The 25,145-nt window shown below is 38.6% G+C and overlaps 2 protein-coding genes across 7 annotated transcripts in view; both read left to right on the forward strand.

Annotated features, from left to right (window-relative positions):
- LOC141437922 (solute carrier family 35 member C2-like) overlaps positions 1-25,145 on the forward strand; it is a 309,412-nt gene that overhangs the window by 252,398 nt on the left and 31,869 nt on the right. The window lies entirely within an intron of this gene.
- The window catches only part of Glut1 (Glucose transporter 1), a 116,296-nt gene that overhangs the window by 76,270 nt on the left and 14,881 nt on the right, over positions 1-25,145 (forward strand). For 2 of the 6 annotated variants that reach the window (XM_074101378.1, XM_074101396.1), the window contains exons 6-17: positions 277-414; positions 3,009-3,104; positions 4,081-4,241; positions 4,910-5,034; positions 5,866-6,036; positions 6,865-7,001; positions 7,713-7,871; positions 8,689-8,828; positions 9,315-9,387; positions 20,150-20,374; positions 21,199-21,338; positions 23,363-23,475. In XM_074101378.1, the coding sequence (XP_073957479.1) occupies positions 277-414; positions 3,009-3,104; positions 4,081-4,241; positions 4,910-5,034; positions 5,866-6,036; positions 6,865-7,001; positions 7,713-7,871; positions 8,689-8,828; positions 9,315-9,387; positions 20,150-20,374; positions 21,199-21,338; positions 23,363-23,475 (1,678 nt within the window). The remainder of the gene's footprint in view (positions 1-276; positions 415-3,008; positions 3,105-4,080; positions 4,242-4,909; positions 5,035-5,865; positions 6,037-6,864; positions 7,002-7,712; positions 7,872-8,688; positions 8,829-9,314; positions 9,388-20,149; positions 20,375-21,198; positions 21,339-23,362; positions 23,476-25,145) is intronic. The other 4 variants (XM_074101370.1, XM_074101387.1, XM_074101406.1 and 1 more) reach the window with 3 other exon arrangements.

Consider the following 25,145-nt stretch of genomic DNA (forward strand, 5'->3'; position numbering starts at 1 on the left):
GAATATTGTCACCGTCAAATTTTTCGCTCTAGTGCGCCAAAAAATACGCACAGAGAAAATCTTGCATTTTATACAAGTTTTAAGCTAAATATGTGAAACCTAACTTCATAACTTACTTCTTTTTAACTTTAATTTTTAGTCATTTATTTTTTCTTTTTTATTTTTAGTTGTTTTCAAAAATTTAAGTACGTAATGTATGTAATGTAGGTACCTACCGAGTTTTACCTTTGAAAAGTTCTTCATTTGATTAATTCTCAGTAAAAATGTTTTAACCAGGTAAAACGAGACATGGTCGCCATCAAACAAGAACTGGACACTGTACAGCAAGTGAAAGAGGAGATCGAGGAGCTAAGAGAATACGTGGACCGGCTCGAGGAGCACTCGCAGAGGCGGAAACTGCGGTTGCTTGAACAGGTAACCATGTCTACTCCATTACTTTAGCAACTCATTTTCCTCAGCACGCAAGAAAATTTGGCAAAGCTGGCCAGTTTGAAAAATTTGAAATTCTTAAATCCCGTCCCTCTCACACTTGTATTAAAACTATTAGCGTGAGCTCTAATTAAGTTCAAGTTTCGAATTTCAGTGCCGTCAACTATTATTTATTCTGTGGAGTCGTCAGAAGTTGTATGTAGGTATGCGTCCGAGGTCCGAGCTTAGAATCTTCGATAGTGCAGTGCAAGATGTGGTTGTTTTCTGTTAAGAAGCTCTAGGATACTGTAGGAGTCGCTACATCTTTCTTAATTTTGTTTGATGGGGTGATAACGATATTACACAACAAATGAACGTCACAGTACCCAGCAAATGAGGAATCGGCTAAATTGTAAGTAGCGTTTTTTGAAGAAGTGCACGTTCTATATTTTATTCTAAAGTATTTATTAAGAAAAAAACTGTTAGAATTATTCTATTTCATGATGACAAGATTGACAAGTAGCAGTTGTCTCGTTTTTTTTTTCTTTAAGTAAAGTTCTTATGCAGGTTCAAATACTTACCCTAAAATGCGAGCTCCTGTGGTTATAACTAACAAGAACCATTATTTTCTAGCCCTCACCAGACAGGATAAAGAAAACGCGAAAAGTATGTAGTGCCATTATTGTGACGTCACTCTGGCACTTTCATAAAGTACGCAATGCCATAATTGCAAGGTCTCTGTGGCACTTTCGAAAAGTATGTAGTGCCATAATTGTAACGTATTTGTGGCGCTTTGTACGGGATCCCCCGTCTAGACCTAAGAATATCTAATTTCGTTACACCTATCAGCGTTAGATATCATTTTCATTAGCCCTAATAATCATCATGACTAAAGTATAACCTAATTATTTCTTGAAACCCAATTTCTAATTTCCTAATCATTACTTTCTATGATGTTCATAATCCCTAATATCCTATGCCATAACAATAATTTGTCATAACTAACAGTACAAATGGTACTGTAAAGCGCTCGGTTGTTTTATGTGATAAACGCTGCGTTAAACGCAATGCGTTTGACGCACATCAATTTGCATCAGATAATTTAATTACCGAATATTGTATTACACGGCGAGCACAATGCGTGCGCATTGAATTAGCATATATTGGGACACTTGACGTGTATCGCGATTGACGAGTAGGGCAGCCGTGTGAATTCGCACTTGAGGTATCCAACTAGGCTGTATGGTTGGCAACGCAATGCAATCCCCCTTTTGTTGCAGGGGACTATGCAACAATGTGATTCGATATTTTTAGGGTAGTTTTTGTTTTCCAATCCATCGAATAATCATGGCAATATTGAACGCCCTCATTGCGTGGGTTGTGATTGGTTAGATTGATGTGCGTCAAACGTATTGCGTTCAACGCAGCTTTTACTGCATAAAACAACCGAGCGCTGTATCACGCAAGCGAGCAAGCACGACCGTTATGTGCAGAAACGACTTGCATAAGTTAGTTAAGGTTAGGTTTGTTTTTGTTTCGGTCAAAAATAGTATGGCAAATAATTTTTCGGGCATATACGAGTATAATATTTAGGACATGAGGAATTAGGTTTCAGGCTAGTAATATTAGGACCAATGAATAGTTTAGCACTAATAAAAATTCGGCCTCGTGATTTTAGGGGTTTACAAAATTGGGGCTAGTGAAATTAGGTTGAAAATTCTTCGGGCTAACGGAGGGAAAACCCTTTTATGTACTATGTAATGCCATTATTGTGACCGTCTGTGTGCCACTTTTGTAAAATATGTAGTGCCGTAATTGTACCATCTCTGTGGCACTTTAAAAATATTTTATGCCGTAATTGTAATGTCTCTGTGGCACTTTTGTTAAATTTGTGGTGCCGTCACTGTAATGTCTTCGAGGCACTTTAAAAAATATGTAGTGCCATTGTAACGCAAATCGGGATTAAAAATTGCACTGTGCACTTACATTACCGCAGTTTTGTGAATGCACGTTCGGAGGTGCTGTAATATTGCCACTATTATTGTGCATTTTGTCCCTTTTTTTATGGTATAGGGGGCAAACGAGCAGGCGGATCACCTGATGGTAAGCGCTTACCGTCGCCCATGGACACCTGCAACACCAGAAGAGTCACAAGTGCGTTGCCGGCCTTTAAGGTCTTGAAAACTTGAAGGTCATAGCGGTCCGGGAATACCGCAGGCGATAGCTCATTCCCGAGTTTTGCTGTGCGAAGCAGGAAATTTCTGGAAAAACGCACAGTAGAGGACCGCCAACCAATATGCGTCCCTATATGTAAATAAAATTTAGTGTAGTTCTGAAAATGGTGTCATGCCAAAATATTGTTAATTTTATCAAAGGATCTTGACAGGAGGAATGACAGACGACCAACAAATTGATCCCTTTGATATACATATACCTACTGTTATATAATAGTCCATACCAGTTCTTTAGTTGACTGACAACAGTTATTAGGGTTGATCTAAGATTTTTTGCGTATTTTTTAACATGTGTAATGCACATTCAAAGAATATTGAGCGAAATGAAGTAGAAAGTAAAGGTCTAAGTAAGTACTTTTGTTCCAGGGCCTGACCTTCTTCCTGTCATACGCGATCCTGGCTGCAGTCCTGGGGATGCTACAGTTCGGCTACAACACTGGTGTCATCAACGCCCCCGGCAGAGTAAGTGTCAATAAAATAAGTATATTTTTTTCACGCCTCTCCTTCAGAAAAGTAACATTTCCTCCCTGACGAGAGGGAGCAAAGTGCAACTTTTCTGTTCAAGGCTTTTCTAAGTGTTATATTGCAAATGCCATTTTTTGAAGTTGATAATTGTAAAGCCATGCCATTTTCTATGCTGGTTGTTCTTAAATAATATTTAGATTTTTTTTTCAAGTTTCTTAATGCTCGGTGTGAAAAGTTGTATGAGCGACTCGGGAGCAAAATTATTTTCATCTTGAGCGTTAACACTTGAATCCCTCATTACGCTCAGGATTCTACTTTAGAATCCCTCGCTACGCTCAGGAATCTATTATAGAATCCTTCGCTACATTCTGGATTCAATGTACGCCCTCGCCGTAAATACACCATTTTGCTCCCTTGTGACACAAATAACTATTATCATTATTTGTTTTCATTAGCAATACGCTTCATCAACGGAATCTAAGATTTATATTATGATTATTTAGGATACTAAGGGGCTGTTTCACCATCCATTGATTAGTGTTATCCGACGGTTAACACTAATCAATGGATGGTGAAACAGCCCCTTATTGTACAGTCGCGTCGAAATCGTTGCGCGCACGCTTCACTTTCGTCTCGGCCAAAAATCGCCAGTGTGATAACGCTATGGTGAAACAGCCCCAGAGCGCTCGCTTCACTTTCGTCTCGGGTAAAATCTTGAATGAGTTTCCAGTGGTTCTTGAATTATTGTTTTTTTGAGTGCTATATTTGACATTTAGGGGCTGTTTCACCATTAATTGATCAGTGTTAACTGACGGTTAAATGTGATGCCGTCTCCGTCTATTCGAACAAAACAAATAGAGACGGCATCACATTTAACCGTCAGTTAACACTATACAATGGATGGTGAAACAGCCCCTTAAGGGTGGCTTTTTGACTTTTACTACATTTTTATGTTATTATATCCTTCACCTAGAACATCGAGAACTTCATGAAGGACGTATACAAGGACCGCTATGGCAAGGACATCCAGGAGGAGACAGTGGCTCGGCTGTACTCTATTGCGGTCAGCATCTTCGCTATCGGTGGCATGCTGGGTGGTTTCTCCGGTGGCATGATCGCCAACCGATTCGGCAGGTGAGCTATACTCCAAGAACTAATCCACCTGAGCGGGTATATAGAGCACAATTCTCTATATACCCGCTCAGGTGAATTGGTTCTTGGAGTATGAACGCGACACAGAATGAGTTCGCTGTGAAACCCAGTTTTGTGTAGAGCGTTGTGTGTGTTTACGTCTCGATCATCATTTAATTGCCACTTTTTCGTCTAACAAAGTTTTCAATGAGGGCTATCGTTTTTTGTCTCACTTGATGGCGCACTGTTGCGTGAGGTTTTAAAGTATGGCTTTCAAAGTCTGTTTTTACGGGTGTGAAAACAAAGTTTAGATTAAAATCATATTTAATACACCTTAAAACCGTACCATAAAAATATCGAGCATGCCACAGTGTTGCATAGTCCCCGTTTTGTTCGGAAAAAATAGAGGACAAAGGTTTCCGAAAGACAAAACTGTCTCAAAACACAGACATTCATTGCCCCGGAACGCATATTTGCCATAATTAATTTCAGATATTGCAAAATGTTCACAAAATTATTCTAATTATAAATAAACCCGCGTAGCTCACCCAAAAACTATGAGATTTGACATTTCGGAGACCTCACGCTACTTGTAATTTTAGTGGTACTGGGTGCTGGTCATCTTTGAGTGCTCTTAGATCCTGAAGACTATAAGTATAACCCTAACGCAGGAAAGGGGGTTTGCTGCTGAACAATATCCTCGGCATCAGCGGTGCCAGTCTGATGGGGTTCACCAAAATCTCGCACTGTTACGAGATGCTGTTCTTCGGGAGGTTCATCATTGGGGTCAATTGCGGTAAGTAGACATATCATCATCTTCAGGTGTTTTTTTGCATAAGGGCACACGGGCCCGTGCCCAGGGTCCCCGTGCCCAAAGGGCCCAAAACTCCTATATATTCGCTTTAAAACGCGAAAAAAAGTAAGGTTACTAACAACTAACGTAATTATTATCCTTATTAGTTACTCAACTGTTTTTGTTTTAAATTAAATGATATCTAATAATCAGCAAGATAACGTCAGTCACAAATTTTATTTTAGTTACACAATGACACGAACTGGTACCAGCAAAGTAGATTAGGTTAGATCACGACTCCTCGCAGGACATCCACCCTTATTCACACCACACAAGGCTAGGACCTGGGAGGCTAGGAGGAGGAGGCTTTGCAGGTGGTAGGACCTTGTGCAAGGTCCGCCCGGATTGCTACCACCATCTTGCTCGCTAATCCTGCCGTGAAGCACCAGTGCTTGCACTGTTGTGTTTCGGCGTGGAGAGTAAGACAGCCGGTGAAATAACTGGCACTTGAGGTATTCCATCTTAGGCCTCTAGGTTGGCAACGCATCTGCAATACCCTGGTGTTGCAGTTGTCTATGGGCGGTGGTGATCTCTTACCATCAGGAGACCCACTTGCTCGTTTGTCATCCAGTCGAATAAAAAAAAAAAAAACACAAACTGTTAGGCCAAGCAAAATTATGCGACATGAGTTTCATACAAACGAGGTTATGCGCTAGTTTCGGCGATATGATGATTATGCTAAACGATACAATGCGGTATGAGATAATACTAAAAAAAATATGCCAAAAAAGGTAGAACCTTTGGTCTTATTAATATGTTCCATATTCTCTCCAGGCCTGAACACCTCACTAGTGCCAATGTACATATCGGAGATCGCCCCCCTGAACCTTCGCGGTGGCCTGGGCACAGTCAACCAGCTGGCGGTGACTGTTGGCCTGCTGCTGTCCCAAGTCCTTGGTATAGAGCAGATCCTGGGCACTGATGAAGGATGGCCTATACTCCTTGGTGAGTAGGAATGTAGCCACAGCACCCGAAGAGAGAAAAGCGGGAGTTAGGTATGCATTCGGGCGCATGTACAGTCGCGGATTGAAAAGGTTGACCACCTTAAAGGTCTGTTGTTGCTTGCTCAGTATAACAGCTTTATTGACCGAGTATGACATATTCATCATCATTCCTGGTCATAATGTCATTCAAAAAGGTAACATGTGCTTGCAACGTGTAAACGAATTTATTTGAAAACTGGTCAACCTTTTCATTCCGCCACTGTACCTCGTGGTATGCGTATATTATACAATACAATCCAACGCAATGGCTCTCTATTGAACACCATAATAATAAGCAGGACAGAAAACAGAGGCAAATAGAGAAAAATTCCGAGCCTTATCATTTCAGGCAATATTTACAATAAGAAAGATAAAAATAAATAAAGAAGGAAAGAAATAAAAAGAAAGAAGTATAGTCTTCCAAGTAATTGCTTTATCATTTTCTAGGGATCTGTACGCAAAAGGTGATAAACGGAACCCTATTACTGTCTCTTCGCTGTCCCTCTGTCTGCAGATCACAAATCTGATTTTTCTCACTGCTTTAAGAGGTATTTGATATTCATTTTAGCTAAATACTTCCACGTGTTCCTTAGAAGAAGGGTCTTGACCTTGACAGACAACAAAACGTTCCTATAAGGGTTCCGTTTTTCTTTTGAGCTACGAAACCCTAACAATCAAACGAAACTGAATAACACTCAATCATGTTGTATTAAAATTGAACCCAGCATATCGCGTCAAGACGCAACGCAGTTTTCCGGTGTATCATACCCAGGAATTGTTGGTACACCAGGGCTGGCGATCTGCCCGGCCATACTCCAACTGCTGCTGCTGCCGGCGTGTCCTGAGTCCCCGAGGTACCTGCTCATCACGAGGCAGTGGGAGGAAGAGGCGCGACGCGCCCTCCGGAGGTTACGGGCCAGCAACCAGGTAAGAAAATAAATCCAAAATCACATTATCCGACAAAGAACGAGTCACCGACGTTGTTCAGAGAATTAGTTCGCTGAAGTGGCGTTGGGCTGGCCACATCTGTCGCAGGACCAATGAACGGTGGAGCAGACGAGTCCTCAAATGGAGACCACGGACGGGAAAACGTAGTGTAGGGCGTCCTGAGTCCTGAGGCACGGTGGACGGACGTGAGACGTTTGAGTCTTGAATCTAGACCTTAGGAGGGGCACTGGCCGCGAGGGGCTGAAGACAGAGTGCCATGGAAGAGGCCTATGTCCAGCAGTGGACTACTGTAGGCTGATGATGATGATGGAACTAGGTAAAATAGGGGAGGTCTTTGTCCAACAGAGGACGTGGATGATGATGAACCTGAGGCCGTGTTGTGTAACACGCTGACATTCGTGATCGCATTCACCATCTCTTTCTAATCTATAGTCTTATACCGAGTGACAGAAAGACGCGGTGAAAACAATTGTGATTCCAGAAAACTATGAAGTACAAAAGCGAACATATCCCTTAAGGAATCTCTGTCAGTCAACCTTTGAGTCCAGTTAAGTTATACTAATCAAAGCAACTGAACTAGGTAATGAGACCGAGTACTAAAGCAAATGCTATTTTACTCGCACCTCACGAAGAAACTGCTGGAGACTGAATTCAATTTTCGTGATAAGTTAACAAAGTTGTGTAATACAGGTGGAAGAGGACATAGAGGAGATGCGAGCGGAGGAGAGGGCGCAGCAAGCTGAGGCTTCCATCTCCATGAGAGAGCTCCTGTGCTCTCCCACGCTCAGAGCTCCACTGCTTATTGGTGTCGTGATGCAACTGTCGCAGCAGCTCAGCGGGATTAACGCGGTAAGCGGTTATAGGAAATGAAGGAGTAAGAAGCAAGTCGATAGTTTCCATCTCTATCTGGGAGCTCATGCACTATGAACCGTTCTTTTCTTGTTAGTATCGTGATGCAACTGTCTCAGCAGCTCAGCGGGATCAACGCGGTAAGGCAATATAGAAAGAGAAGGAGAGGTAGCGGTTGAGAGTGACTTCCGGGTGCTTCGGTGCCCCCACGCTCCGAACGCCTCTTCTCATTGGTGTCGTAATGGAACTGCCTCAGTAGTTTAGCGAAATCAACGCGGTAAGGGGTTATAAGAAGTGAAAAATAAAGAAGCAAACCGAAGCTTCCATATCTACGTGGAAGTCCCAGTACTCCCCATGCCCCATACTTTTCTTCTTGGTGTCGTGCTGCAACTGTCTCAGCAGCTCAGCGGAATCAACGTGGTAAGGGGTTATAGGAAGTGAAGGAGAGGAAGTGGCAGGCAGGGGCTAACGGGAGCTTTCCAACTTTCCGGGAGATTTATCAATCTCTCCGTCAACTGTGTTAAGCGGTATAGACTTCGACATCTAAATAAAATATAAACTGCATGTTTCTTATACTCTAGTCATTGAGTACATTTTCGAGTGCCAACTGCCAAAGAGAATAAAATAACGTGTCAATGTTAGAAGTGGGGGAGTAGATTGTTATACAGAGCGACGAAGCTCTAGAATACTCCAAATCCGGGCCAGTAAAGAGCGGCACCCAAATTCTAAGTAAAAGTGCGTGTACGTCCTCCATGCGTCCCCGACCTTCTATTCCGTAAATTCCCGAGTCTCTTTAATAAAACTCCTCAATTTCCAGGTGTTCTACTATTCGACTTCCCTGTTCACCTCTTCTGGGCTCACGGAGGAGGCGGCCAAGTTCGCGACCATGGGCATCGGAGCCATCATGGTGGGCATGACGCTGGTGTCTCTCCCGCTCATGGACCGCACCGGACGGAGGTACTCATTCGAAGGACCACACAGTGCATTTGCGAATTACTTGAAACTTCGTCCGCGTAAATCATTAGATACAGTAGTTACATTGAAATTCCGGGATTTTACAAAATTCCCGAAAATTATATCGTGGTCATGCCAACTTTTGAGATTTTCCCTATCCCGTGGGAATATCGGAATAAAAAGTAACTTATGAGTCATTCCAGATGCCCAGCTACATACATACCAATTTTTTTAGTGTAATGCTGGAGTCCGGAGTTCGCAATAGAAAACGCTGCGGTCCGCTCGTATTCCCACTCAAATTCGCACTCCCACATTCTCACACCCTTATTCCCACTCACATTCCCATTCCCAGGTTCCCACTCCCACATTCCCACTTTCACATTCCCACTCAAATTCCCACTACCGCATTCCCACTCACTGAAAACTTGTAAAAATTAATTTCTTACCCGTATTTGCATTAAACTGTGTTTTAATTTGATCTGCTTCCAGGACCCTCCACCTGTACGGGCTCGGCGGGATGTTCATCTTCTCCATATTCATCACAATCTCATTCCTGATAAAGGTGTGTCTTATGTTGTCGAGGACCCAACGATTTATCCTGAGGATAATAACCTCACATCACAACCTCATCCGTGGATAGGGGTGGTGACACCCACAGGTGACACCAATCAACTGATTTACTCGGTACTCTTGATGACCTGTCAAATCTATCTTCGAGTTGATTATTTTTGTATGCTAAGGAGTCACTTATTTCCCATCTCTTTCAGTAATTTATTTTAAAGCAACAAAAAATCTAATTTTGCTGTTATAGGGTTAGTAACGTTTTTTGATGAGGTGTAGATTATACAGGATGACAGCTAAGCGGTGAACAAAAATTATTATTTCTAACGCAGCATTTCTAGGCCATTTCAGTGCATTAGCTCTTATAGGACACATTAAAACTTAAAATAATTAATGATGATATTAGTAAAAAATACCCATCGTATGGCCACCCTTGTGTAAATGACACGTTCACAAAATTAAAGTACTCAGATTTGATATTGTCAATGTCCTTTCGCTGGTTTTCGCTTCAATGAGGGCTATCGCGTATGAATTCGCCACTAGAGGCGCTAGTGTAGCGTGAGGTCTCCGAAATGTCAAATCTCATAGTTTTTGGGTGAGCTACGCGGGTTTATTTAGAATTCGAATAATTTTGTGAATATTTTGCAATATCTGAAATTAATTATGGCAAATATGCGTTCCGGGGCAATGAATGTCTGTGTTTTGAGACAGTTTTATCTTTCGGAAACCTTTGTCCTCCCTTTTTTTTCGAACCAAACGGGGACTATGCAACACTGTGGTATGCTCGATATTTTTATGGTACGGTTTAAGGTGTATTAAATATGATTTTAATCTAAACTTTGTTTTCACGCCTGTAATAACAGACTTTGAAATCCATACTTAAAAACCTTACGCAACAGTGCGCCATCTAGTGAGACAAAAAACAATAGCCCTCATTGCGAGGAAATGAAACAGCAACAGCGAAAACAAATGTTCATTTAAGTACTAGATATCTTATATTTTTACGCATTGCTATGTATTAACTTATTAATTATGTACTCTGTGGTATTATCCACTTTTGTTCATTTATTTTTATATACTTAACACTAATTATTTAAAAAAAACGTTATTTTTTGTTTGTGGCTGTTGACGCCTTGGTCTTAGACGAACAATTTACTTTATGCACTAGAGCATAAGAAGTAATTTTATGTCGGTAAGATCCAGCCTTAATGCCAAGTTTGCGAGAAAAAATACAAACTTCACCTCTTAAAAAACTTTACTTAACCAATTGAAACTGATTTGGTTTTCAGTTAAAATAGAAACGTTTTCCTAGAGTCGCGTATTGGTAGTCAATGTCATAAATAAGTGATCATTTCTGTACCTTGTCGCTTTCAGTCGTTACACAATTTTGTATGGCTTTCCAAACATGACGTTCAAGTGACAAGGTACAAAAGTGATGACTTATTTATGACGTTGACTGTACAGTCGAGTTCTTAAACATCTGAGCAAAATTTTTAATAAAAATATGTGAACACGGCTCTATTTTCAAAAACGTAGAAGCGTGTTCAGATATTTTTGATCGAATGTTTGCTCAGAAGTTTAAGAACTGGACTGTACCGTAAACTGCTTCAACTTTGCCCTCTAGCCCCAACATTGCCTGATTAGATTTAGAGTCGATAACTTAGCACCCTTTAGGTTTTTAAACTTTTGTCTCCCCGTAATAATAATTCCCATGTAGATAAAAGTTTAAAACCTATACTTATAGGTATTAGGTTTTAAATTAAGTTATCGACTCTAAATAAACTCAGGCAATGTTGGGGCCAGAGGGCAAAGTTGAAGCAGTTTACGGTAGGTACTATAGTTTTATGGTGTCACCTACCCTATACACGCGCGAAAGTGCGAACTACCCGAGAGCGATGAGCATGGTTCGGATACGAATATTCTTCGCGGACTCGTTCCCGTTCGTTATCGGTTTATATAGGCAAGATATGCGCGAGTGTGAAATGAAGTAGTTTTGTCATTTGCGCGAATGTGTGAAGAAAGATCGTTGTAGATCAAGCCTGTGCTTGAAACACATCCTTACGTCAGTGCCTTTTGTGTAAGTTTTTAGGGTTCTTTAGTCACAATGTCAAGAACGAAACCCTTGAGGGTGATCCTGGAGATGTTAACAGGGATAACCGATAATCAACAGAATTTACTTTAGGCTAGCGTTTCGTAGGCTGTGACAAGTAACGTTAGACTTCTTTAATTTGTTTTAGTTTTTTTTTATCTGGATTGGGGGATGGTTACACTCAAGTAAAGTTCATTGCCAAAAATATATAATGCAAACATTATTATTTATTGCAGAAGCAAGCCCATGTACATTAATAAGCATTGAACCGGTGTAATTACTGGCACTTGAGGTATCCCATCTTAGGCCTCTAGGTTGGCAACGCATGTGCAATACCCCTGGTGTTGCAGATGTTTACGGGCGGTGGTGATCTCTTACCATCAAGAGACCCCCTTGCTCGTTTGCCATCCAGTCGAATAAAAAAAAATTAGATTGTAGTACTTTATGCGACAGTTGTATAAGAGAAGTCAAAAAATGCGAGAGGGTACAATGTGAGCAGCGTAGCGAATGGGCCTCCAGCACAGATATAGATTACATTACACTAGATTACGCAAATGCATCTACTTCGCGTGTCCGAACCCTGGCCAAAGGTCGGGGTTGGCTCCATACAAAGACTGACCGCTAACTGACTAATCATGACTAGTGACTGACTCGAGCCCCACGGCGAGCCGGCCGGCGCATTTGAATCGATTTTGCGCGGACATCGGGGAATTCACATCGCTAATTCGCTCTTGAGACGTCACAGTAGATATAAAAAAGTGACACGGTTGTTTTTCATACAGATTGAGGTGTTTGCGTTATCTAGTGTAATCTATATCTGTGGCCCACAGGCAGTTGCATACTCTACTGCTGTGTTGGTGATCGACTAAAATTTTATATTGAATATTTGCCGTTTAAATACGTAACCCTACACTACATAAAAGGCATTGTTTTGAGGGTAAAAAACAAACAGATTAATGAGAATTTATGTACTAGTTAGGTACTTATCCAAATGGTAGGTAATTTTAGAATGTACGAGTAAGTGTAGAATCGATCAATCACATTAGTAGATGATATTAACGTCATTTTGTCACATTACAAGGGGAATAAGGCGAGAAGAGCGTTTCAAGATCCATCATGATACTAGGGCTGGGCAAGCAGATGTTATTATCGATATCGATAAAAAAACGATCGATCATAATTTTAATAACTGAAACAACTGTTTGATGCTATATGAGTAAAAAAATAACAAAAAACTAGTGCACATGTGATAATAGTGACAAATTGCTAATAAGTATCAGAGCTATTGTTGAATTCCTTGGCGTTTTAACTAATGCGGTTGGTCGATTCAACATGCCTCTGCGCATCTTAACTAAGGCTAGACCGCGTCTTTTCTAGTTTGACAATATTCCAAGGGTCACCGATGTTCTAATTTTATTGTACAGTCAAGGGCAAAGATATCGATGCAGCCAAAGTTGCAAAAATATGTATACACGGCCTTAATGTTAAGTGCATAAAGTCGTGTATACATATTTTTGTAACTTTGGCCGTGTCGATATCTTTGCCCTTGACTGTAATTAAAAAAACATTTGACAATAATGTTCCGTGTAGATTCGTTTGAGGAGCGTCTAGTTAGCTCATTTTGCGGACTTGTTTTAAACGAGGCAGAAGCCAACAAAATTAGCTTCATTCTGTCAATATTCTATTTGTTTTAATAGTCGTTCTTAATATGGTTTAAATCATCTATTGATTAGGATTATATGATTGAATTCGTGTTAGAATGATGACTGATAAAATACTTTCGTCTGAACTAAATATTAGAAAACAATTATTGACGCTGTTTCAAACAAATAAAAAAAAATAAACTGTCATCATTCTAAACTGTGTTGTAGTATTAAGTTCACAATGCTTTTAAATTAAGTTTAGTCATTAGAATTTTTAGTACAAAAGTCAGTCTATGTCAATGGGATTAAACTTATAGTGTTAGTGTAAACCGCTCTAGAGAAACCAACTGTCCGACTTGACAGTGTCACATTTGACATTAAGTTTCTCCCCACTCTTGGCAAAGGCTAACTTTTTGTAACACATGAGATAGTAATCGTTTGTGCTAGATCGGATCCTAAGTGTTTTTTTGACGCAGAAACGCATTAAACGCGTTTGCGTAAACTTTTCTATAATTAAGAGTAAGCTGGAAGTGCCTAGACACGCGTATCCGTAACAAACTAGTGCTGTACACCCGAGTAATCAAAATTAGAAGTGTATGATAACAATGCACTAAATGATAATTCGTTTATCTCTTGTATATAAATTACTAAAGGGCTTGTATAATCATCATGCATTATCGTCCTAGATTCCGGGTTGACAATTACAGGGCGTACATTAACAGCACTCCGGAAAACGTCTGGAGCGCGTTCGCGTATTTCAATTACTATGTGCAAATAGCCAATGCCCCTAGCGGCGTATATCGGCAACAATTTTTGTAATACTCGTAGTTTTTGACAACAATGCGAATACGCTTAGAACGTTCTAAATCTTTTTCTAGGCTTTTTAAAGGTGCTTTCAAAGCTTTAACGCAAAAGCGTTTGAGGCGTTTTTGCGACAAAAAACTTTATACGCAACGGATTTCAGTCTACGTGCAAACGAGTTAGTTAAGATCCGCTATTCGCACCGCTTAACATCGCTTATGTACCCCTCTCCTTCATGAAAACGAAGTAATCTACTTTAAATATGACATGTGCTGATACTATTACATAGTAATTGAGATATACTTTAGCTAAAATATCCAAATAAAAAAATCTTTAAACCTATACTTCGTTTTTTTTAGCATTAGAAGCGATCTTGACGTATCTTTTTATAGAAAAAAAAACTTTTGTAAAATAAGTCAGCAAATATATAACAATTAGCAAGGACGTATGATCATTAACATGCTTTTGGTATCATAAGTAGTAGTTACTGATTTTTTTAAACGTTTTTCAATAAAATGACTTGTCGACATTGTTTACCCTTTTTCTAATGCTAAAAAAGCGGAGTATAAATAGTTCAAAAATATGCAGTCATGTCAGTGAACTTGAATTGGCATGAACTGTTTTAACATAAGGACATTGAGTTGATTGAACAACACATCAAACGGCGGAACAACACAACAAAACAAGCTTTCTGCGCTATATAATGTCTTAGTTTTATTAAAGTATGTTTTTGACATAGAAATATTACGATTTGCATTTGCCAATTGGTATACTCGTATGTCTAATTCCCGTGACCGCTTATACTTTATGAGTGTTAAATGTTAAAATTTGGAAACGGGTTTCGTTAGCAATTATATTTTAAATAAAATTGAAATTTATCCGCACTTGCCATTTTAATGTAGATGATCTATAGATTCATTTTAGGACTATATCGACGTCTTGTCGATACAGTATTTCAATGACCTTTTGGAACTACGTTTTGTCTCTTTCAATCTTAAATTATAAAAAGAATTAGAGAAAGTTCCATATATTTTATAACTTAGGTCCCTTGCAGACTAAGACGGACATTGCAACTACGCTCATAGAACAAAATCTTACTTCCTTCAGTCTTGGTATGGTAACAATCTATCAGTCAAAGAACTCTTTGAATCCCAGAGTATATCATGTAGTTTTATTTCATGTTGCAATCTCTAATGTTCTCTAATGTTGTTATAATCTGTAACGCGTAGGAGCGAGATAAAAAATCAAGCGCAATATTATCGGCTCATTTAAAACCAATTAAAAGACAACGCTTTTATTAATAAAAAAAAGGTAAATGTCAAAATGAGAATTGAAGAACTTTTGCGAGTAGAACTTACGCCACTTTTCTAATTTGGAACATTAAGTTGTCTAGACATGTTACTAGTACACATAAGAGGCGACTTGCTTTTAGTTTTTAACTTATAAGAGCATGAGCGTCGTTACAGTGCTCCCCCTGTTTGCCCAAACGCATGCACGCATCGACAACCTATTTAATTTTATTTCTCACCTTTATTTGCTTCGCTTTGCCAGCCCCCTCCCTTGCGACTTTCCTGACACCGAAGTCGGAGTCTCAGTAGGAAAGTATAAAATTGATCGAATGTATACATCACACACTGCACTAAACACGCCACAGTTAACTGAATTGAAATCGGTCGACGCTCTAGCACGCGAATATGCAAGATGAGTCATTATTGCTGGTCGAAATGTATACAGGTCCATGTTAACTTGACTTCGTATACATTTGAGTAAGCGCGAGAGCAGAATAGAAGCTATTTGGAGGTTAGGTTGGCAGATTATTTTAAAGATTGATTGAAGTAAGCTGATTAAGCAAAGTCAGCGGTAAATAATTTATGTTGGGCAATTTGTATTATTTTTTAAATAAAAACAATTTAAAATCTTACGTAAATATTATTATATTTGTTTGAGAATAATTCTGATGGAAAAAAAATCTTTGACATATTTGATGCATGACAGCTGTCAAAATAATTCCAAAATACCTCCTAACCCGCTCGGCGCTCCAGCACTCATGAGTCGTGCAAATATACTTAACACCAACACTGCCTACAAGCAGATAACACCTTCACATAGCAAGCCGATGGCAGTACTTCACTGTTATATAACCAGGGTTGTTATGGTGTCCCTGTCCTTATTGCCGTCTCTACTATCAAATGGCACAACCGTGTGTAAGAGTGAGATAAAACGATAGCGCTTATAAACATCACTTGAAAGATGTTTTTTGCTATAGGGACTTAGGGATTGACTGTTTTGTATTCTTATCGACATTTACGAACTATCGATAGAATGCAACACGTCGAAAAATGATGTACGATATTGTGATACGCGCGCAGTAATAACATACGTAATGAATTTAAAACCTTGCTTTGTTAACTTTTCTTAAATGACGGTTTTCTGGCAGGCGAAATGTCGCTAGATGGCGTTAGAATGGTGAGGTCTGTTTGACGTTAGTCTTGCTCGCGATCATTTCATTGTAAACCAATCACAAATGTGACACAAATGTCAAAGTTATCAAGCGCTATGCGGACCTTAGGATACTAGCGCCACCTAGCCTATCACGGAATCGTTCATGTCATGAAGCTTTAAAAAAACTCGTTCGTTTTGCATTGCTGGGCCGCTCTTAAAGGCTAACCCAGTATTACAAGATGTGCAAGCCATAGATAGCGAAGTCAACAATAAAACCCAAGCATCTGATAGTAAGAGACGTGCAAGTCTTATTCTACACATGAAATTTCTTTTTGACATTTCACACGTTTAAAAAGAAAAATAAATTGGTGATAACTTGTTATTACACTTTCTTTTAGGTTCCTGTTATTTTATGTGACTGTCTGTCATGCCATCTTCGTTTATTTTGTTCGATTGAAGCGAGACGACATCACGGGTTCAGTCATAAAAGAAAACCAACATGAACTTAACAGGGAGATGTAATTTATTTAACCCTATTATATTCACTTTTAACGTGTATGATGTGTCGAAAATGTATGATACTCTTAGACTAAACCTAATCATCCCGACAGAACACTGTGATTTCTATTATCTTTACTATTGGTGGTAAAAAATAATTAATTTATAATAATAAAGCTTTTATGGTTTTTACTGAGAGTTAGAGTACAATAAGAGTAGAAAAGGGAAGAAAAAATAATTGTTACTACACATATCTTTGCCAGTTTTAGACATAACACGTTAAAATGTGATAAATGTACTACAAATTATGCCAGTAGGGGGCAATTATGTCACACATAGAGGGGGATCTAGCAATTTTTGGCACAAGAACAAAATAATTGCGATTTTCATAGTATGATATGAGGAAGTTGTGTCATAAAATCAACTTTGTTGTGACGTAATTCATGGAACACGTTTTATGGTTTCATGCAAGAACCCACCTTTTTTCTCTTCCACACAAACCAACATACTATGTCACACGAACTCAAGTATCGCAATCATCACGTAAAATGCTAATAAATTAAAAACGCATCTGACATTTGATTTATGTTAAATGAATTGTGGAGGGCGATGCACCGACGTAGGTAAATCGAACGCAGTATTGCAAAGCAGCTAAGTAAAAGATTGTGACAATTTGTTACGAAAGAAAAGAGTAGCACAAAAATTGTGGCCTCTTTTAAGTTCATCCATTGTGTTGTGTTCTTTAAAAATATTTTTATCAAAATAATAATAATGAAGAAGGTAAATAAATTACATTGATCTGTCGCGAGGTTTACTCTCAAGTACTTTGTGTCAGAATAAGACTAAATCCGGACTTACAGTGCCATCCAAAATCCAATCCTTTACTTGTTTAATTATGGAAATATACTTTTTGTAGGGTGTTGCAATTTCATGTTAATTATTTCCCCTCTGAATGTTTTGTAAATCATTAAAATATATAAATATGAACAAAAGCGAGGGAAAGTGTTTGACATGAAAAGTCTGCTTTTAATTTATTCTGTTTATGTTTATTTAACACATATTTCATGTGTAACGTCAAATGTTTCAATTGACATAAATCAAGTTATATATTTTAGTTTAATATAATAATTTTACAAAGTATAACAGTGAACGTCAAATTTGTTAGTTTTTGAATTTAAAATGTTTTTCTTTAGCAGCTTTTAACAGTTATTCAGTTCATCGCTCGTTAAAATATTCTATCGATAACTTCTTGTTTATCGACATAAAATCACTATAATCATTTTGCTTGATCTAGACTATAATAAATAATAAAGAGAATTTCCTAGCGTCAAATTTTATTAACTTGATTTAAGGTTGGTTTTTGAATACCGACAAACACACTTAATCACCCAGAAATAAACCTAACCAAACGAACAATAGAAATAAAACAAAACTTCATGTAGTTAATTAATTTGTCTTTGTGTTATCTACTTATACCGTTGATGTTTCACCGGCAATTTTAAAATCCGAATGTGATTGACAAAAGTTATAAATTCTTTTATCGATACATTTAAATTGGTATTCCCCCTTCCTATAACAACCTGGTTTATACAAGTGGAGATACTATAGCTCATATCAATTTGCAGTTAAACGTTAATCGATATGAGTATTAGAAGTAAGACCTGTCGATGTAGAGCGGCATGGAACGTGATGTGTTTGACATCTGATTAGTCGACTGTCAAAGTCAGCCATTGCGCGTTTTTCCGTTATTTTGACAGGCATTGTCAATCGGCAAAAAGACAACAAACGTAAAGCCACGTTATGAGCGAAGCTCTTTCTTTCAACTCTCTTACGAGTAAGAACGGGACAAGTTCGTTTGCGTTGGTGACCATTAATCAGCGCCATCTAGTGCAAGTTTTGACGCAACCAAACGCCCCGAACGCGTTAGCTTTGACGTCTCAATAACTATGAGAAAATTGGCAGTGATTCTAACGAAGCATGGCGACAAGCCTTCTATTTGAGCTAAGGGCGATGCCATCGATCGACATCAATCGATTGATGTAGTAGGTTTGGCTAATCTACGGATACCGGTCGATGAACGATTGATCGATCAGTGTAACCATTGATCGATGTTCATTCTACCTTTGATCGATGGCATCAATTGGCGATGATTGATGCGTGTAGTAGAAACTGTCGATGGACGTCGACAAATCCATCTTACCATCGATCGATTGGTGTGGTAACTCTAACGCAGGGTTTCTTAAACTTTTTGCAGTCATGGACTGTTTAAACAATTCCATGGACCCCTGTTAAAATCTTTTTTTGGAAAGTTCCTAATAAATATGATTGTGTACAGACTGACCTACTGCGGACCCCTGATACACATGCTACGGGCCCCACTTTAAGAAACCCTGCTCTAACGTGATATTCGGGGCTTCTGTTGCGACGACAAACTTGCACTAAAGCCTTCACTGTCATCGTCTATTCAGATGTGAACCATGTCGCTCTGTCGACCTGGCTTTGACGCGAACAGCAAGATTATTTCTAGTACATTGCGTGTGTTGCTACCTAACTGCTCTGTAGTGTGTCACGACCATGCAATGGACATAGAAATAGTTCGCGATATCCGTGGTATGCGTTTTTGGTTAAATACGGTTTGGGTTGATTCAATATTATTTTAGCTACCTAATCGTCAGATCTTTTATTTACCAGGAGGCGATGGCATTCGAAAATCGAAGTTGATAATCGTATCGTCTCACTTAAGGTCGACCGGAGCTATGTCGTCTTGTTTGAAAATTGATAGACCACTTATTTGGCTGATGGTACCTAATTCTGTAAAAAAAAGTATCGGCCTACGCTAGATGGCGCTGGTGCACGGAGCGGGCGCGGTTTCAGGTAATATCCGCGACGCGTGCACTAAGCGCGTTAACTAGCTACTACATCTTACAATGGAAACCCTCGATTAGCGAACCGATCCAAAACCGTATTTAGCCAAAAAAGTACCTGATATCGTGATTTTGGAGATATTGCTCGCCGTTCGCTATCGAATCGAGCCGTTCGCTATCGAATCGAGCCGTTCGCTATCGAATCGAGCCGTTCGCTATCGAATCGAGCCGTTCGCTATCGAATCTAGCCGTCCGCTATCGAATCGAGCCGTTCGCTATCGAATCGAGCCGTTCGCTATCGAATCGAGCCGTCCGCTATCGAATCGAGCCGTTCGCCAAGCCAAGCACCAGCCTAACACCGTGTGTGATGTTATATTTGTATCAGCCACTCGGTGCAGGAAAGAACCCCATTCTACGCCCTGATAGGAGTTTTTCGGATATGTCCAGGAAATGATTGACTGGATGAGTTACCTCTCCGTGGTGTCTACGCTCAGTTTCGTGGTGTTCTTCGCCGTTGGCCCGGGGTCGATACCCTGGCTGATCACCGCGGAGCTGTTCTCCCAAGGTCCGAGACCCAGTGCCATGGCTATAGCTGTGCTGGTCAATTGGATGGCCAACTTTGTCGTGGGCATAGGCTTTCCGAGCATGAAGGTGAGTTACTGCGTCCTACTCCTACCTAATATTTTATTGACTGTTTTGTATAAAAAATATCATGGGACCATATACCAAAAAGTTTGAGTTTTGATGCTGGATTTAAAGGTTACCGCAAGCGAAGCCGCAAGTAAGGGCTAGTAGCGTTATAATTTCTATTAATGGGCACCAAGTTCGCCAACAATTGGCAAAAATTATAACGTCTCCGATAATAGCGTAGGTCGTTTATCTGTCGCAAACTGTATCACTGCGCACTGACGTTCGTGGTACATACGAGGCAAGCAGTTGTTTTCAAGCGTGGCACGGGCGGGCGAGCGGACGTGCCGGCCATATTGCCCTTTTGTTCTAGAATGCGTATCGAGTGTGTCGTTTGGCTGTTGCGTGTTTTTTTATATCTTCATTTTAATATGTAAAATGAATAACTATTTCCCTTGGTCACGGCATCACGCGTGAACGGCTGGACCGATTTCGCTAATTCTTTTTTTGTTGTGTTTGCTATTGTCACGAGAAGGTTCTTATAAAAGAAGGTTTAGAAAATAAAAAAAAAAACTACACTGGGGGCGAAGCCGCGGGCACCAGTTAGTAGTTTATTTATCAGTAAAATAATTAACGGGACGCTTTTGTAACGAGGTAAGGACCTAATTATTTCAACTTGGCGAAACAACTGTGCGGAGAGGGAACGGATTCAATTATTAGAAAATTTCCTGAACTACATGTCGCTTATGCAGTATTTTTATATCCGGGAACATACGCGCGTCGCTTAGGAAGAACCACGTGTTCCGTGCCTTTTAAGTAACTTTAAATATTTATCTTTTTTGTTTCAGACTCTGTTGGAAAACTATACTTTCCTGCCTTTTAGTGTATTCCTTGCTATTTTTTGGATATTTACGTATAAAAAAGTTCCTGAGACGAAGAACAAGACGTTTGAAGAGATATTGGCACTGTTTAGAAACTCGAACGGGAGGTGAGAATTAATAAAAAAGTTTTTTTTTCCTTATTTTGTTTTGACACGACACCGCACGACTTAACGGAGTCCGTTTATAACAAGAAAAAAAGCCAATCTTACAACTAATATGGTCAAAATTTCTACTTTGGTGCTGACAGCTGTTGTGGTAATGTCTGTTTCTGAAAGTAAACGGAACCAAAACTGAAGTGCGAACAGTTCATAAACCTCGACAAAAAAAATCTTGATAATCGAAATGTTACATGAAAATAAATGATTTGAATTGAATTGAAATCCGAATCAAAATCCAGATCCGTGCCTAGCTCCCATCCTCACAGGAACCTTGATAGCTTGACACAAAAAAAGGCAATAGATGTTTAATTTCTCCATAACTCCTTTAGTAGAGCAGATCATTTTAAGGAATAAAATGGCCTTTGAACATATGTTGACCTAGTAGTATAATTTCACGTGTTTAATGTGCAATAAAATACGCGTAATCTTTTGAGGTTTTTTTATGTTTTTTTATTAATTTATGACATTGTATGTATGACAAATAGATTATGAGTTAATAAAAATTGTTATAAACGAACTCCGCTTGTCAAATACTTGATAAGTGTATATTAGTTAAGGCTAGGTCATCCTCCATGGGCACGCGAAGCACTGAAGACCTATTCTATAAAATACTAATCTGGACCTTTTTCACGGGCCTTGCACGTTTTCATTAAAATCATAATGAGGTAGACTACTTTTAAATGTAACAAAATAGTTTACAATCATTTTGACGATTCGATCGCTTTAGGGTGCATTTTTTTTATTTTGATTAGATATATCTTTCTGAATGTGCTTGAATCCGTGAATTAGGTCGTAAGAATTAGGATGAATAGGTATTTAGTTAGGCATTTTCTAGGTACAATTGCGAAGCAAATCGCACCTTTTTGACTCAGACGCAGACGATTTGTGTAAAAATAATTTCCAGGAAAAGGACTCGTGGGAAAAAAAAATTTATTTTGATTTTATCATACAGCAATCGTTTTTAACACTGTATATCCGTATAGTAGCTTACTTATACGAGAATATGTTAAAAAAGGAAATCTTTAGTTGTACTTTTTTTAACAATTTTGTATTTATTAAATTTCTCTTATTTTTATGGTGTTCATTTGAACCAATTTCTTTTTACAACTGTACATAGTAAACTAAACTAAGTACCAGCTTAAAACGAAAAATATGTGGTGCCTTGTACGATAATACCTTTTTGGTTGTGCTCAGATCAGTCCTTTTCCTGGATGTTTATGAGTTGAGAGAAATAGATCAACACACACACTACCTACTGATAACCACGACCACCGTATGGTGTGGGTACTATAATTTATGTTATTTAAAAGAAAAACAAATCTTGATTATTGGCTTTAATTGATTCAAAATTTAAAGAAAAACTCGCATGAGATTAGGTCCATTAAGTTATTGTGTATTTTATGAACCGTCTTATTTACCTTTTGTAAAAATCTACTCTACTGCAACTCTTCGTCTTAGTATTAAAAATGTGTTCTATCTGATTCTAAGAAAAAAAAATACAAAAATCAATTTAAATATAGCACTAAAATTTTGACATGGCTTAGCTTGCAATATGGTACATTTACAACAACAGTTAACTCAAACCTCAATAAATATCATAAGTCCGAGAGATATTTTCTTACCCTAGCTGCAACAAAACGCGATGTTTCCCATAATTTCACGTGTCGTAAAATTTAGCAGCCGTGATGTGTTTGAAAGATCTTGAAATGTCATCTTACAAAATACAGTGGTTCAGGTTAAGTTGTTTTATTAAAAATAAAAGTTTTCAGAAATAGGCAAATGACTTGACCAATGAAAACGACTTGGATAAGTGCAAGAAACATAAAGCTATCGAATTTTTTTGACTGTAAAAAATCTTAATAAACGCTACCGATTTTTTTTTGATATACTGTATAAAGTCTTAATGGACCTAAAACCCGAGACGTATAAATACTTATACGTCCGGCTCTCGTGAGATGATACGGTGCATCCAGGGACAGCTTCCGCGATAGCCGGCTATACGGCAGTATGATGAACTGCGTCAACGCACTGGAGCAGCAACTTCCGCCGCCGCCGCAGGCGCCGGTCGATGAGAAACACGACTCATGTGAGTACAGTACCTTAACCGTTTGAGCGAATGTCCTAAGCGCCAAGTATAGTGGCGCTTAGGTAGTCCACTCAATTTGCACTGATTATTTGCCGTCTCAGTCATATACTATCACTAACTGAATTAATAATTAGAGTAATAGAAATGTCGCTTCAGAAATCTATATAGCCAATTTTCCGCCTCTTTTGGCCTTAATCCGTACACAAATTTGTGTACTTTCATGTATGTATATTATTAAGATTTGGTCATATCCCCTGGAATGTAATTGTAGAGGCATTATGTCTTCAATGACCTAGTGAGCAAATAATTTTGTTACATAATTAGTTAGGAAAATAAACTCAATTTTTAGCTACATGTCTGCCTCACGTACTGCCTCTAGCCTGCGTGATATTGATATTTCTATTTTTCTGATTATTAATTATATGCTTCAGAATATTTTAAAATAATTGTCATAACCTGTGCCTATCTAATAGCAATCAACTTCTGGATGGATTAAAAGTAGATTTGAGTAATTTTCATCTTCATCGCTTATGCTCTTATGCTTGTAACGTAATATGGAACCGAAATTTAAATAGGCAGGTGAATGAATCTAAGCATTACATAGTTAATCATCATTCAATTGTAAATTAACAAAATCCTAAGCGACATGTACATTTTTTCTTTCCACCACACGATAACATGTCGCTTAGGGACTTTTTATTTTCGACCGTTTGCGTTAACCTGTGTTGTTACAATTCGATGACACGCGGTTAGTGAAACATTATGGTATTTTTTTAAGGAAAATATTTTCAGTGTGGAATTTAGTATCTTATAAGTTATGTAAATAAACATTCTTCACCTCCCGTGTTTACGTGGAATGGACATAATAAATGTTCATAGGTACTTTTAACAACTTCTAAAGCTTACATTGTATTAAAACTTTCCTGTTTTTTCGACTTTAAGTATTTTGCAAAACTACAAAATACTTTCCAGTTCTACGAATTTTTTGTCACCATTCCACGTAAATGTGACTGAAGTTTCTTATTACAATTAATAAAAACACTGCCTGCTTGAAGTATCGAAAATCATAAACGTCCGAGCAAGATTTCATCAATGTCTTGCTCAAAACATTAATTAGTATATAAGTTAAAACCCATTACAGTATTTCTTGATTAGTTTGAAACCTTAGCTTTTAAGAGGGCACCAAGTTTTTAACACCCTTATGTAAAGCAGTCTCTAAGATTGAGTTACCCACTTCCTTACCCACTTCTTATTATGATATCTATATAAATAAAAATGAATCGTAAAATGTGTTGCTAAGCGCAAAACTCGGGAACGACTGGTCCGATTTCGTTAATTCTTTTTTTGTTGTGTTTGATACTATCAGGAGAAGGTTTTTATGGAAGAAAATACAGAAAAAGTACAACGGGGGCGAAGCCGCGGGCAACAGCTAGTTTACAATAAAATTGGTCGTTTAATTACACAGTTACGTAGTTCAGGCTCCTGTACCATAAAAATTAAAAGTGCTACAACCTACAAGTCAACATAATGAGGGCTACCGTTTTTGCGCTCACCAGTTGGCGCCACTGTAGACAAAAATCCTGCCTGAAGTATAGTATTTATTTTTATATTACAGGCGTGAAAACAAAATTTACATTTAAATCACAAGTAATACCTTAAAACCGTACCAA

Source organism: Choristoneura fumiferana, chromosome Z (genome assembly GCF_025370935.1).
Source record: "Choristoneura fumiferana chromosome Z, NRCan_CFum_1, whole genome shotgun sequence".
NCBI lineage: Eukaryota > Metazoa > Arthropoda > Insecta > Lepidoptera > Tortricidae > Choristoneura > Choristoneura fumiferana.